This window comes from Trachurus trachurus (assembly GCF_905171665.1).
Source record: "Trachurus trachurus genome assembly, chromosome: 14".
Classification (NCBI taxonomy): domain Eukaryota; kingdom Metazoa; phylum Chordata; class Actinopteri; order Carangiformes; family Carangidae; genus Trachurus; species Trachurus trachurus.
In genome coordinates, this window is record NC_139903.1 from 11276967 (window position 1) to 11290189 (window position 13223).

At 40.9% G+C, this 13223-nt stretch overlaps 1 protein-coding gene across 1 annotated transcript; it reads right to left on the reverse strand.

Moving 5' to 3' along the window:
- Window positions 1–2209: 2209 nt before the first annotated feature.
- Window positions 2210–11104, reverse strand: cnih2 (cornichon family AMPA receptor auxiliary protein 2; the record flags this gene model as incomplete). Its single annotated transcript, XM_083987186.1, has 6 exons — window positions 2210–2237; window positions 2353–2496; window positions 3823–3935; window positions 5301–5348; window positions 8600–8668; window positions 11024–11104. The coding sequence occupies 6 exons, from the start codon at window positions 11102–11104 to the stop codon at window positions 2210–2212; spliced, it is 483 nt and encodes a 160-aa protein (XP_083843312.1).
- Window positions 11105–13223: the final 2119 nt, after the last annotated feature.

Genomic DNA, 13223 nt, shown 5'->3' on the forward strand with positions numbered 1-13223 from the left:
ATTCAGCAGTGAAGCTACATGACATTTCAATTTTGTAAAATAAATTAAGTTTCCTGAAATGTAAAACATTTGAAATATACCCTATGAATCAGTCAGGATATTTAGACCTTAATTTTGTATGAATCATGTACGTAGGCTTCACTTTTTTGTATGACACTTAGCTTTATATTTAAACTTTCAACAGATGAAATGTATTTTTTACTATTGCCTGTGTAGAGGAAGACAGATGTAGCTTCTTCCTCTGTGCCATAGAGCTCCACTGTTTTTCAGAATCTATAAAAAACTACATGTGCCGCAGCGTTGCACCTGGTGACATGTTCCTTCATTATAAGCGTGGGCACTGTAGTCTTTTTTTTTTTTTTTGAGTCAGTACCAGATACACTGTGCTGTGACATTAAAACTCACGCAGCAAATGTGTTTTATTCCACTTCTGTAAATGGTCTCCACAACTGACTCCTGTTGGAGTAACATTTAGTGAAACTGCATAAATAGGAAACAATCGTTTCCGATGCTTTATTATTAAAGATTTCTTCATTAGATCCAGACGAGCTCAGGCCTGAGTGAGACAGTCTGGTTGGGGATAGCAGGAAGCACTGACAGATGTCAGAGATGTAACAGTTGAAGCTTCATGTAAACTCATGTCTTGATGGTAAATCTTTTGATATGAATGGAAACAGGTTGTAATCAACACATTCGTTTCCTATGTGAGTCCAGCAGTTGTCATCACTTATCACTTATCATCAAACTTATGAACACATGATAGCAAAGGCAGCACCAGCGGAGGAAAGGCTTTGCCGTTTACAAATCTCGGTCATTAACATCTGACACACGCCCTTTAAAACTGTGACATTTGATTGTAGATGTATTGAGATGACTTCACTGGCTTTACACTTGTTCACTTGTGTCCAATTCATTGTTAATACATACACTTAACACTGCATCGATATGTCTCATGGATCATATTACATTGCTAGTTTGCTGTTTTTAATTGCTTTTTGTACATGAGATTTCTACATTCTACCTCATATCATAGACAAAAGTTGCTGTGCTAAAATGACTATAGTATAAATGCAGATGACTAAGAGTAAACTTCACTGGAAATAGGAATAAGGCGCTCCCTGCACACACACAAAAAAAAATACAACAGAACTATTTTTTTCTATTTTTTCAAGTAAAAAAAAAAAAAACATTTTGGCAAACTAAATGTGTGAAAAAGTGAAAATGAAGAAGACAGGGCCTCACAATGCCACGGTGTGCAGATGAAGATACCGCAGGCACTCTTCCCAGCCTCATCATTTTTATTTTCACTTCTTCAAACTGAAATTTGGCACAATGTTTTTCAGATATAAACTTTTGGCATTATATGTCAGAGCATGAAGCTCTTTGGAAAGCATGAACTTAGAATGTAGAATAAAATACGTCCTTACAACTATGGACATCCTCATGTTGAATGCACATTACAAGCACTGACTCGTAAAGTCAAACCTATGATTAATTCCTTGTTGTTTCAGTTTGACTTTGGGCAGAGGCCGTCATTAGTAAACTATGCTTTTATCTTCATCCTAGTTCAACATGTGAGTGCACACACCAGTCTTTTGTTTCCTTTTTTGACCTTCTGTGTTTCTTACAGTGCTTTACAGTTCTCCTGCACGATATATAGGCCTATTACCTGTTTATTTTATTTTATTTTACAGTTCATTGTACCTGTAACAGGATCTAAGCAGTCTCATATCAGAGGTGTCTATTAGCTTAAATACACGGAATAAAACCAAAACAGTTCTGCTTTGTGAGCATTTTAAAAACTCAAAGAATACAGACGTATTATTTCATTTTCCAGTCCCTAAGAGTTTGGAGGTTCACAGTGAGTTGAGCGACTGGATTAGTAAGAGCAGCATTGGAAAACTCCAGCCCTTCATATTGTTAAATCATATAATGGGTCAAAGGCAACACAAACATCCTCTTTCTGCTTCATTTCTGTCTTTCAAAACTTTCAAAATGTCCGTCCTCCCGACAGCACCGACCAACACCTGTACATTCACATTATCACTCAGATTGGTCTTCTTGTTTTGTCCCAAGTCAGATTGTTGAAAACCCAAGCCGGTGATGGGAATGATACATGGAGAGAGGAAGAGTTGATGTCTCCATTCATTCCTCTGGGTCTGTCTTACACACATTTCCTTTTTTTCTGTTCCCCCAGAGCTCCTGTTTGTTAGAAGCTCACCAAGGCATAGACCATACTTCAGCAGGAAATAGACGGTGGCACCAGATGAAAAAAAGTAAAATAAAGAGAAAAGAGTAATTGTGCTGCTCCAAGTTACATTGGATCTGAAGATTTGGTGAATTGATACTTACCTGTAAAGATAGTAGAAGAACGAGAGCAGATAAAAGCCCAGCTTACACCAGGACTCCTTCTGGCAATAGTTGAGAATGTCGGCGTTCATCACACTGACAGGATCATACATGACCTCTGACCCGTCGGCTGGCCGGTGGAAAAACCTAAAAGAATGAATGAATGAATGAATGAATGAATTTTTTATTTTCATGTCATGCCACCACTGTGGCCCATCCCATATGAGATTACAAGACACAATAACAAATACAAAAACAAAGACTAGACAGTCCTTCCTGTTGGTGTTACCTGCCACACAGGTGTGACATAAAAAAACAACTTAAGATCACTTTCAGTACTCAACTATATGTTGCTATTTGTCTCATTGCCCAAGCCTTTTCAAGAAATAAAGAAAATGCAAAAATATTCAAATGAAAAAGAAGTTTTAGCTTCTCAGCATCGTCTAACCACACAAATTCGTTATTTGGATCTACTTTACTAAACAATTTTTGTCTTATAGAGTCATAGAAAGGACAGTAGAACACAAAATGAATTTCATTCTCCACCTCTTGGATGTCACATAAATTACAAATTCTATCGTCTTCTGCTGTGCCAACATATCTGCCTGTCTCGATATGAAGACCAAGAATACCAGCTCTCAATTGAGCACACAGGGATCTTTTCTTTTTAGACAAATTATACAAAACATAGTTTTCTGGGCCAAATACCTGTTTTATTTCACAGTAAGTACGCAGTTTTGGTTTACCCCAAGTATCTAATGCCCATATATCTTTACTTTGTTGAAAAATAATTTCTTTTAATACATTAAAGCAGAAGTGAGTGATATATTTGTGTTAATATAAGTCTTAAATAGTTATATCTTCCGACAGCAATCACTTACATAGTGTGTTTGGACTGAAACACGGGTCTGTCAGTCCCTCTGCTCTGCTCTGAGCCGAAGAGAAAACATTTATCGTATCCTACAGTTTTTATCCAATGAGGAGAGAGAACGGCATGCAGGGCTGTGTGTGCAGCCAAGGAACGCCGTGAATGTGGTGACGTAGCGACGAGGACTGTTATGGTGCGTTCAAGGAAACTTGTATTTTTCCGACCGTGAAGTGGTACCAGTTCGATCTGGTACGAGTTCACCGGTCGGAAGTTACGAGTGGCCGTTATAGTGACTTTCACCGGTAAAACAGGTCGGAAAAACACGAGTGGGTTGCCTGGAACGCTACAAAGTCGTAAGTTGTGACTTGAAGCTGTAATTTACGATTTCAAAAGCCTGCCTGGAACGCAGCATTAGCGAAAACGACCGGATCACTCACTTCTGCTTTAATCTCAACAGCTCTCAGCAAGATGTCATATACTATGTCCCTATCCCATGCCCCATTAGTCAGAGTGTCCCACTCAAAGATTTTTCTTGCAATCCTGTTACGATTTAATCCTAGTATCCTATTCCATAAAAGAACAGAAAAGAAAAGACTGTACTGTACCTCCACAGGTGGTAGAAGAGCAGTGGGATATTCAGGCCGAGTGTGACCCACTCTCCAGCGCACATGAACATCAAGCAGAAGAGCCCGTGGATGGAGTACTCTGGTACCACCAACTGACCGCAACACACACACACACAGAAAGTCTGGTTATTAGATGGCTGAAAATTACATATAAATCGAAACGATCAGACGTTGTAGTCATCAAAACTGTTTCCCTGGCTGTAAAAGTGACTGAGATAAAAATGGAGATGTCATTATATGATTTATCCAAGTGAATAATGACAAGAGTGTGTACAGCTGATGCAGCTGTTCAGGTTGTCATCAGGCTAACAGCTGCTGCTTACAGTATACTGCAGTGCAGAATGGAAGTAAATACAATAAAACTGTTCGCTGTAAAACCAAAACAATGAGCTGAAAGACACAAAAATGTCTAAATTCGATGATAACTGTAATAATTTCTTCGGGTGACCCCTGACACATGACAAGTGGTCATACACAAACTGCATATAACTGAAAAAAATAATACAGATTAATATACACAAATAAATACAATAAAGTGATGCAATTTACGCTACTCTAACCCACTGTTAGCAGAGCTTCTGACAGACAATGTTGTGGAAATACTTCTCCCTTTAATTGGAAAGTGTTGAATAACTCTGTGCGCTGGAACTGGCATGAACACAATGACATACTGAATAATGAAGTAATAATAAAATTGCAATCTAACATGATTACTAGAAGAGATTGATCACTTTCCTATTTGAAAATTAATCATAAAATATTTGTTTCTGCAATTAAACTATATTTGCATAAATGATATTGAAAAATGTGTATCATCTAATTTCTTCTTCAATTATATGGTGATGGAGTGGGTATGGCTTAGTGGCACTTAAGTGTAGCACTGTGGGAAATAATGAATCAATAAATCAAACAGTCAATTGCAAACATTTTTAGCATCACACACGTAAAACTAATAATTTTCTCCCTGAACCTAATGGACGTTACTCCCAAGGCGACTATCTTTAAATGAGTAATCATTGATCTGAAACACATTGTCTAATCATGAAAGCATCTGTGCATAAATAAATGGAACCGGATTGTACAGTTATTTTTACTTTCTCTGATCAATTAAAAATTGTATTGTGTTCATTTTATTTATGGACAGAAATGTACAGATTCAAAATGGCCTCCATAGCACGACAGCTTCTAGTTACCTTGAATCCTCCTTTGTGAAAGCCCTGAAGTGTGTAAAGAAATCACAACAGGCAAAAAAAGAAACCTATAACACTATGTTCTCCACTGCTGTGTGTGTGTGTGTGTGTCTGCAGAGCGCCGATGGCGACCGTGGGGATGTGCTACATGTGAAATGAATCAGTGTGCGTCACAATGGTTAGAGGGACAAATGGTCATGGCTGTCTGAGGCCGCTCTGTTTTAGTCATCCACCAGCAGCAGCAGGTGAAAAACAGCTATTACTCACTCTGCGAAGCAGGTTGCAGATTCTTTCAATGTTGAGGATCCTTTCCCTCTGTGGAGCAGACACAAAGACAGGCTGATTAAAAGCGCACCTCGGTTTTCATCGCTTTTTTTCTTTCTTTGACAGGACAATAACAAAATAAAAAATGTCGGGGCAGAAATGTTTTTAGAAATTTTGTTGTGAAAGATTGCAGCTGTCAAAGTTTTACACATTTATGTTGATAAAATGGGAAACTTTCACATTCATACTGTAGGAGTTCCTGTTTAAATATAAACGATGTGTCTGCTGAAGATACATCCATCTGTACAACATATTTGATTCTCTTTGTGCATGTCAAACTCCTCCACCTCACCCACCATTAATACAAAGAACAGACATAACAAGTAATACAAATGTATAAATAACAATTGAGTTACAAACCAAATAGATTTTTTATCCTAAACTCCCTTATTTTCCATTATTTCCAGTACTCATTTTTCATCAAGCTAAGAGCAAAAGTAAACGGCGTGTAAAGGAACTCAAACTGACTGAGACTATTCATCATCACAAAAACACAGCAGCCATGTTTGAAGCACTGACAGCGATGTTTGTCTTGTAACCTAAAGGCTCCGAGTCTCCCGTGAGTCATAGGAGAGGCCTCAATTATCAATTTTAGAAATGAAACTCATCCATCTTCTCCTGCATTTGCCAATCCAGCAGCTGGGGGCCTCTCGCCGTGACGTTTTATTCAGGTGGCCATTGATTAGCTGGCACAGGGAAATGAGATGTTCTGCTGCAGTTTATTTGCTTAGATGGATCTGTTTGCATCACCAGACTGGTGACAGAGCAGGTAAACAAAGGGGACCGATAGTCAGACATTTGTTTGCCTCATTTATTCTGTGAGACAAACACACAAGGCGGGCGGCGTGCTGTATATCTCAGGCTGTATACGCCACAGTGTTGTGCGTCTCCTGTGTATTTATTGAGGCCTCGACAGAACACACTCTCATACTCGTTTATTTGATGTATTGCGGCATCTGTCTTAATTACACAGTCGTAGCTTCCAGTATTGAGGCCTCTAACACCTCTTATGAATCTGTGGCCATAAATTCAAACTCCCATGATGACCTGAAACTGGATTTTGCCCTGAATTTCTCTCTCTCTCTCTCTCTTCAGCCTCACTGTTTATTTGCAGTTTGTTCTTTTCTGCTCATTTTGTGCACCACATCCCTCAACAACACTGAGCTTTACAATGTAAACAGCGCTGCGCTGGCCTGGGCCTGCCAGCCAAGCAACTATTATGTTCACCCTCTGGTTTGCTATTGCACATATAAATTGTTTTTTTCTGCTGTAAATCTGCTTAGATTTCACAGCCTGGAGCCTCCCTGAGGTGTCCCAATTTGTCTCAGGTCGTCCAGTTCACTCTGAATATTTAATTGTTCCAGCAAGAGGAGTTAGTGAAGACGTTGATTCAAGGCAGAGGAAACATTTCACAATAAGCAGAACAAATAAAAGAGCGACAAATGCAGGGAAATGTGTTTTGTCAGTTGTGTAGTTTGATTAGTAATGCAGAGGGCCCTCTCCACATGGCTCCGCTGTTCATGGAGTGATTAATCTTTAAAGGCATTTCAAGAGGAAATCACTCTGCATTACAGCCACTTTCTGTCGTCCAGCCAAACATACAATGTGTTTCATACAATGACGATATGTCTCCCTTTGAGACTGTAACTGTGATTCATGGACGTACAGAAACCTGATTTGGAAACACATGTTAAGTCTCTTCCAATTTGTGCTAGTGTGATATTTACAGTCTTTTTTGTGTGTGTTGAGTGAAAACATGTTTTTCTTCGCTGACATGAGAAAAAAATGTTTATTTTCTTAGCCTGTTGTGTTGTGTTGTGTGTGAGTCCTCATGTTTTGTAGTGTATTGATTTTAGGGGAGCCTTGTGGCCTCACATCCTGGCAGATCATGTTATTCCTGAGCTCCTCTGACACTCTGACATCAGTCACGATGACAAGTGTAGGTTGTCTGCTATTGATTGGAAAAACACCTGTACGGCGTGATGCAAGCCGGTTCAACAGCCTCGATACAAACAGTTCTGTCATCGTGACGCTTGTCGTCTTCAACGTCAGATGAAGATGCTTCGTCAGGCACCACGTCTGCACCTTCATCTGAGGAGGAACAATAGGCCACAACTAACACATCCGCTTTGAACTGCACAGTCAGAGCAGTGTTTTTGTCGGAGCTGCTGTATTTGATTGCTCTGTGTTTTTTTACAGGTGTTGCAGTCTTTGTGTCCACCCCCTGTAGCTCTGCACGCCTCCACACTCCTCCAGTCTGTTTCCTCTCCCACTCCTCATCACTCTCGCTTTGCTGTTCAGATGCAGCCGTCTGCCAGAACACTAGCTAACTTGTGAAAAAGACATTTGCATCTGCTGTTAACTTGCTAAATGAATATCTGACTCATGGTAATGTTTTTTTTATCCAACTGGATAAAAGGTACAACTACTGAATACGAGCAGAAAGCAGAAAGCAGAAAGCAGAAAGACAAATTCTTGCACTTGCTTTCGGTCATTTCTTATTCTGTCATATGACAGGATGGATTAAATATTCCAGTGTGGTTCAAGTGGATACGCCTGTTGTTACATTGAGGTGAAGCCTTGTACCTTCATTGTGGCAACAGCACCGTATTTCACTGTGTAAACAGCGGCTTCATTTGCATCAGTCTCTTTAACTGATTAAGCCAACGAGCCGATGTCTTTGTAGAAAGGTTGATTGCTTCAATCTGCATGCAAATGAGTGTTCAAGGCAAACCGCTGCCCGGGTGCCACTGCTGCAATCACCTGGGAGCTCAGATTTGTAGCAATTATTTTGTCAAATATTTTGATGTTTAAAAATGAATGGATAGGCAAAATGTAGCTGAATGTGTTTTTAAAGTAGAACATCTGAAAGGTCTCCACCTGAATCCAAAATTACAGAAGAGCCATTTACATAAAATTCTGCTTGTTTTTCCTGATGATTACAGGGATTAGATAACAGTATACTGTGAGTTTTGTTCATGTAGATGTGATTTATTTTAAGATCTGGCTGACTGTGAGGAGTTCATGAACTCTGGTTTAATATTGTGTAACTCTGCCTGCTGAATTCATGGTCATATGCAACCTTGTGTTTTTTTATGTATTGAAACCCTCCATTTGTTCTCAGCCTCTGTGTCAACCACTGACATGTTTTTCTTGAAGCTGAAAAGAAGGGATTTCTGTGTGTGCAGTGCACGCGTGGGGTTTGGTCGTTCTTGAGAGAAGTGGAGCAGCACGGCTCTTACCGCTCTGGTGGGATTGCTCTGATCAATGGGGTTTTTGAAGTCTGTGCGAAGCTCATCAAATGCGATGATCTGAAAAATAAGAGACATTTGATCATTTAGTTACCTATAGAACATCACACAGTGTAATTAAAAATAAACACACACACACACACACACACACACACACACACACACACACACACACACACACACACACACACACACACACACACACACACACACACACACACACACACACAGCTGGTGTCTTTTCACCACTTCACTCTTAAGAAATCATTTAGTTTTAAGTCTCAACCTGTTGTGAGTTGATTGTAACCAACAGTTGATTCAACTACACACATCCTGTACAGCTGCAGCAGCATTGTTCACTTTCCTTGAACACACATGGTGATTAATTAATGTGTGCACAATATACAATTACATACAGCCCTGCTCCTCCTCTTTAAACTGTATATGTTGTACCTCTCTGGGTGAAACTCTCTCCTGCTGTAACAGTGTTGCTCTCAGTGTGACACATATTTTTAAAGATTTCCATCTCCTCTAAACTTGTAAGACCAGTCTGTACTTAATGGACCTGGTGATAAAGTTCCCGTTAGAAACTGAACATCCATGGAGACACAGATGGCCGGCGTCGAAGGAACTCATTTGCAGTGATTAGCAGTTTTCTGGCGGGATTAAAACAATTAGTGCCCATCAGAACTTATATAAGCGTGAAAAAAAAGTTGTTAAATTGAATAACCTTAGTTGAGTTTATAAGAGGATTATGGTCGTAGAAGTCTATAAAAAAATTTGACTTCTCTGACCTTTCTAGCAAAACAAAAATACATGATAAATCAAGGATGGCATGGAGAAAACAGTGCCGTTGTTCAGACTGAAATCTCTCTAACAGCTCCCTGAGCGCAGAATATGAGTGATGATTTCTCTCCTCAGCTCCCTGATTAATAGCTCTATAAAAGCACTAATCATTCTTGGTGTAAAAGCCACCTGCTGTGCCTGTCATCAGCATCAAGCTTCACTTTAACGGCTCATTGAAAAGCCATAAAAATAAAAAAAAAGCTAAAAAGTATTATGTGAACATCATGCAGCCCTGAAACAGCCCTGCATGGTGGTAGTTCCCCCATATGTGTCTGTGTGTGTGTGTGTGCAGCCTGTATTTCCCTCGTCTTCTTCTTTCACACTGTTGTAAACAGATGCAGTTTCCATGGCGACATGGTGAGCCCCTATGTGGGCACCATGGTTACTACAGGAGCGCGCGGCCGATCTGATTGGCGGAGAGCGACACAGAATTGGGGTGCCGTGCTCTCCTGGTGGAGGCGGCCTGAAGCGAAGGGGGGGAAGGTGCTGGTAGGGGTGGGGGTGAGGGGTGAGGGGGGGCAAACAAATTCATAGTTTGATAAGCGTTTCAATCACACGCTTGAGCGCTGAGCCAGACGCACGCTTCTCCCCTCGTCTTTCACACACAGACACACTGACTGACTCATAGTCTCACCCACTTAGTCAATTGGCATGTTAGTCATTTCAAGTCTTATATTCATAATGATACGTTTTGTATTTCACATTGTTCCTGCCTCCATGGATCGCTTGATGTTGAAAAGGTGAGGGATCAAAGCTTTCGCTGTTTTTTTCCCAGAGTCTGCTGCACTTGTGTAACCAGCACTGCACTGGTCTGGTCTCCAGCGATATCTGTGCAAATTTCACTCAAAATGCCGCAGGCGGACAGGTTCAAAACAGTCTGGTGGCCGGATTTATCATCGTTGTGTGTTGTTGCCTCTCTGTGCTCATTACACGCAAGTTTGCTGGAACCTGAGCACCTTGTTTGAGGAGCTATTTATTTCCAGTCGTACGTTTATTGAATGTGGAAAAGATGGAGCCAGCCAGGTTGTAATATCTGTCTCTTTGTTGAGTATACAAGGGTCAGAAGAGCTGCAGTTGGTCACACGAGTGATAAACTACTAAGAAACAAGGTCACTCTCACTGTGAAGGGAAAGATGAAGAATTGACAAATCAAAATGTGTTTTCAGTTTCCCTGCTTTTCCTCCCAGCTCTGTGGCATTGCATTCACCTCAAATATTTATCATTATCCAACTAATGAGGTCTTCAAAGCCTGGCCTCTGAAATTAAAGAGAACAAAGTGTTGTTTGGTGGCTCTGAAGAGTTCAAATAGTCACATATACATGTGGTTTTCTTAGAGATTCAGCTGCCTCATTTCTGCAGCTTGTCATTTACCTCTTGAGGACCTTACAGTAGCAGCAAGTGTGTGTGTGTGCTGTGTTCCTGTCGGTGTTGTACAACTGTGTGTAGGTGGATGTGTTTGTCTGCCTGCGTGGGATGGAGCGTGGACGTTCTCAGGCTCTATGTGCCCGTTTTTAGTTTTCGGCGTGTGTGTGTGCTGCTGTTGTGTGTGTGTGTATAGAAGCCACTCACCTGCCATATGACGAAGAAGATGAGAGCGGCACACAGCACCAAGGTGAGCATGTAGCAGAAGGCCGCAAAGGTGAACGCCATGGCCGAGCCCGCCAGCCTGACGACGAGATGGGTCGAGCGAGAGAAAGGGAAGCCCCCTCCTCTCTGCTCTCTGCCTTGTTTCGGGTTATTGCTCACTCTCCCTCCTTATTTAGGAGGGGGTTACTGCCTGTCTCCCCCCACCCCACCACCACCACCACCACCACCACCACCACTCCTCTCTGACGCAAACTGAGTCTGTATTGTCCAGGTAACACACTCAGTTTTAGTAACAATCAATAATCAGCTTGAGCTGTGGCTTCACTTCCACTCATGCTGTGTTTTTGTCTCCTCTCTGATGACCCCCTTCCTCGCTTTTGATTTAGGAAGCACTCATACGTCTGTTCCTGCTTCTCTTTTCAATCTCTGACCATCAAAATGTCTGTCTCCTCCTCCTGCCTGCAGTTTCTCTTTCCACAAAGCCTACACATTCTGGGGGTTTTTTTTCTCACAGTAATGCAAGCCACAAAGTGTCTGTGACTGACACTCTGACAGCAGAAGCACAGGACTCTTGTCGATAGTAAAAAGCACAGCGCTATGTGTTTTCAGGAAGGATTATTGTCTATGATGCTTATGGCTTCTGATAGGTCAGTAGTTTGTCGTATGGCTTTCACTTCATCTGTTGCTCTGAATCAAGAGCTCTGTTAATGACGCATATTGTAAAATCTGGATATAACACATGTAAACAACCAGTTTGCACATTAGCCGAGTTCTTATTTGCAGAGCCAGTCTGTTGGCAGCTTACTTATGGTATTACAAAATCTTTGAGAGATGATTCGCCTCCACATGAATCTTATGATTTACTGAAGATAAAATATATTGCTCTGCACATTAGACAATTTTCTTGACATTTGATGATATTTTTGATTTAGCAGGTAAAAAATAAAAGGTCCAAATTAGGAATTAGGGTACAAATCCAAAGACTTAATGCAAATGCCAGTATCACACATTTAAGTTGAAGATCAGAGCACAATATTGATGACAGCAGTCAGTTAGCATGGATCAATGTCTGGACTGATCTTAATATCGAGTAGAGAATACCTGTGTCTGGTCGGAGACGTGTCTGCCACTGAACAGTCCACTCTTTCCTCGTCTCTGTCAATTTGGGTCAGCACCATGTCAGACTTCTCTCAGACGCATCCCTCAGGTTTCTCCAAAAAACATTTTAGGTTTTGTCTTTGCTGACAGGTTTTTGATGCAAGTTAAAACTGATCAACTCTGGAAAATACTGAGGCAGAAACCTGCAGAGCATCTACATGTTGAGCCTCATTTATTCTGCTTTTGAAATGACTCCCGCTCTTACGAAAGAATCTCCACAGCCCTCAGGAGGCATAAGTTAATAAGTCCACCTTTCTATTGTCTCCCCCTCCTCCTTTTCCTCTCTTTCTTCCTTTCTGTCTGAACTCCCTTCTCTTTCTTTCGTTCTTTCTTTTCTCTTTCTGTCTCTTGAAAACAGACCTAATGTGTTTCCTGAGTCTATACTGTCTCTGCCTCTCTTCCTCTATTTCTTAGACTGCGAGAGAAATATTTCTATCACGCTTGATGTTATAACGGTCGACCAATCGGATCGCTCTGCCTCCCTCCCTCTCTTATTTGCTCTCTCCTTCCTCTCTTTCTCTCTTTCTCTCCCCCTTCTCTCTCTCTCTCTCTGTCTGTCAGTCTCCCTCCCTCTTACATTTATACATTTCCATAATCCCTTGTTCCCTAGAGACTGATGAGGGGGCAGGGCAGGCTGTAAATGTTTTTTTTTTTTTCCTTTTGTCTGTATCTCTCTCTTTCTCCCTCCCACTATCGGCCCCTCTCACCAAAGCTCTCACTCATCCGTCATTTCATGTAATGTATGTCTGTTTCTTCGAGGGTGCTGCTCTCACTCACCTGTCATCTGCACTATTAGCTGTTCACTCAATGTCTATTAAATTGTTCAATTTCACTTCTCTTTCACGGCTGATTTTTAGAAAAACGCTGCTGTCATTTAACACAAAATGCTGCCACGCTTTGTTTTGTGTTTTTCTTAATATCATCCTCTGTTATTATTGTTATCACTGATTCTCCATGCTAATCGCATTGTAGGTTATTTCTGACAAATGCACAAAATCAGCATCAATCGCATCAGAAGACTGCA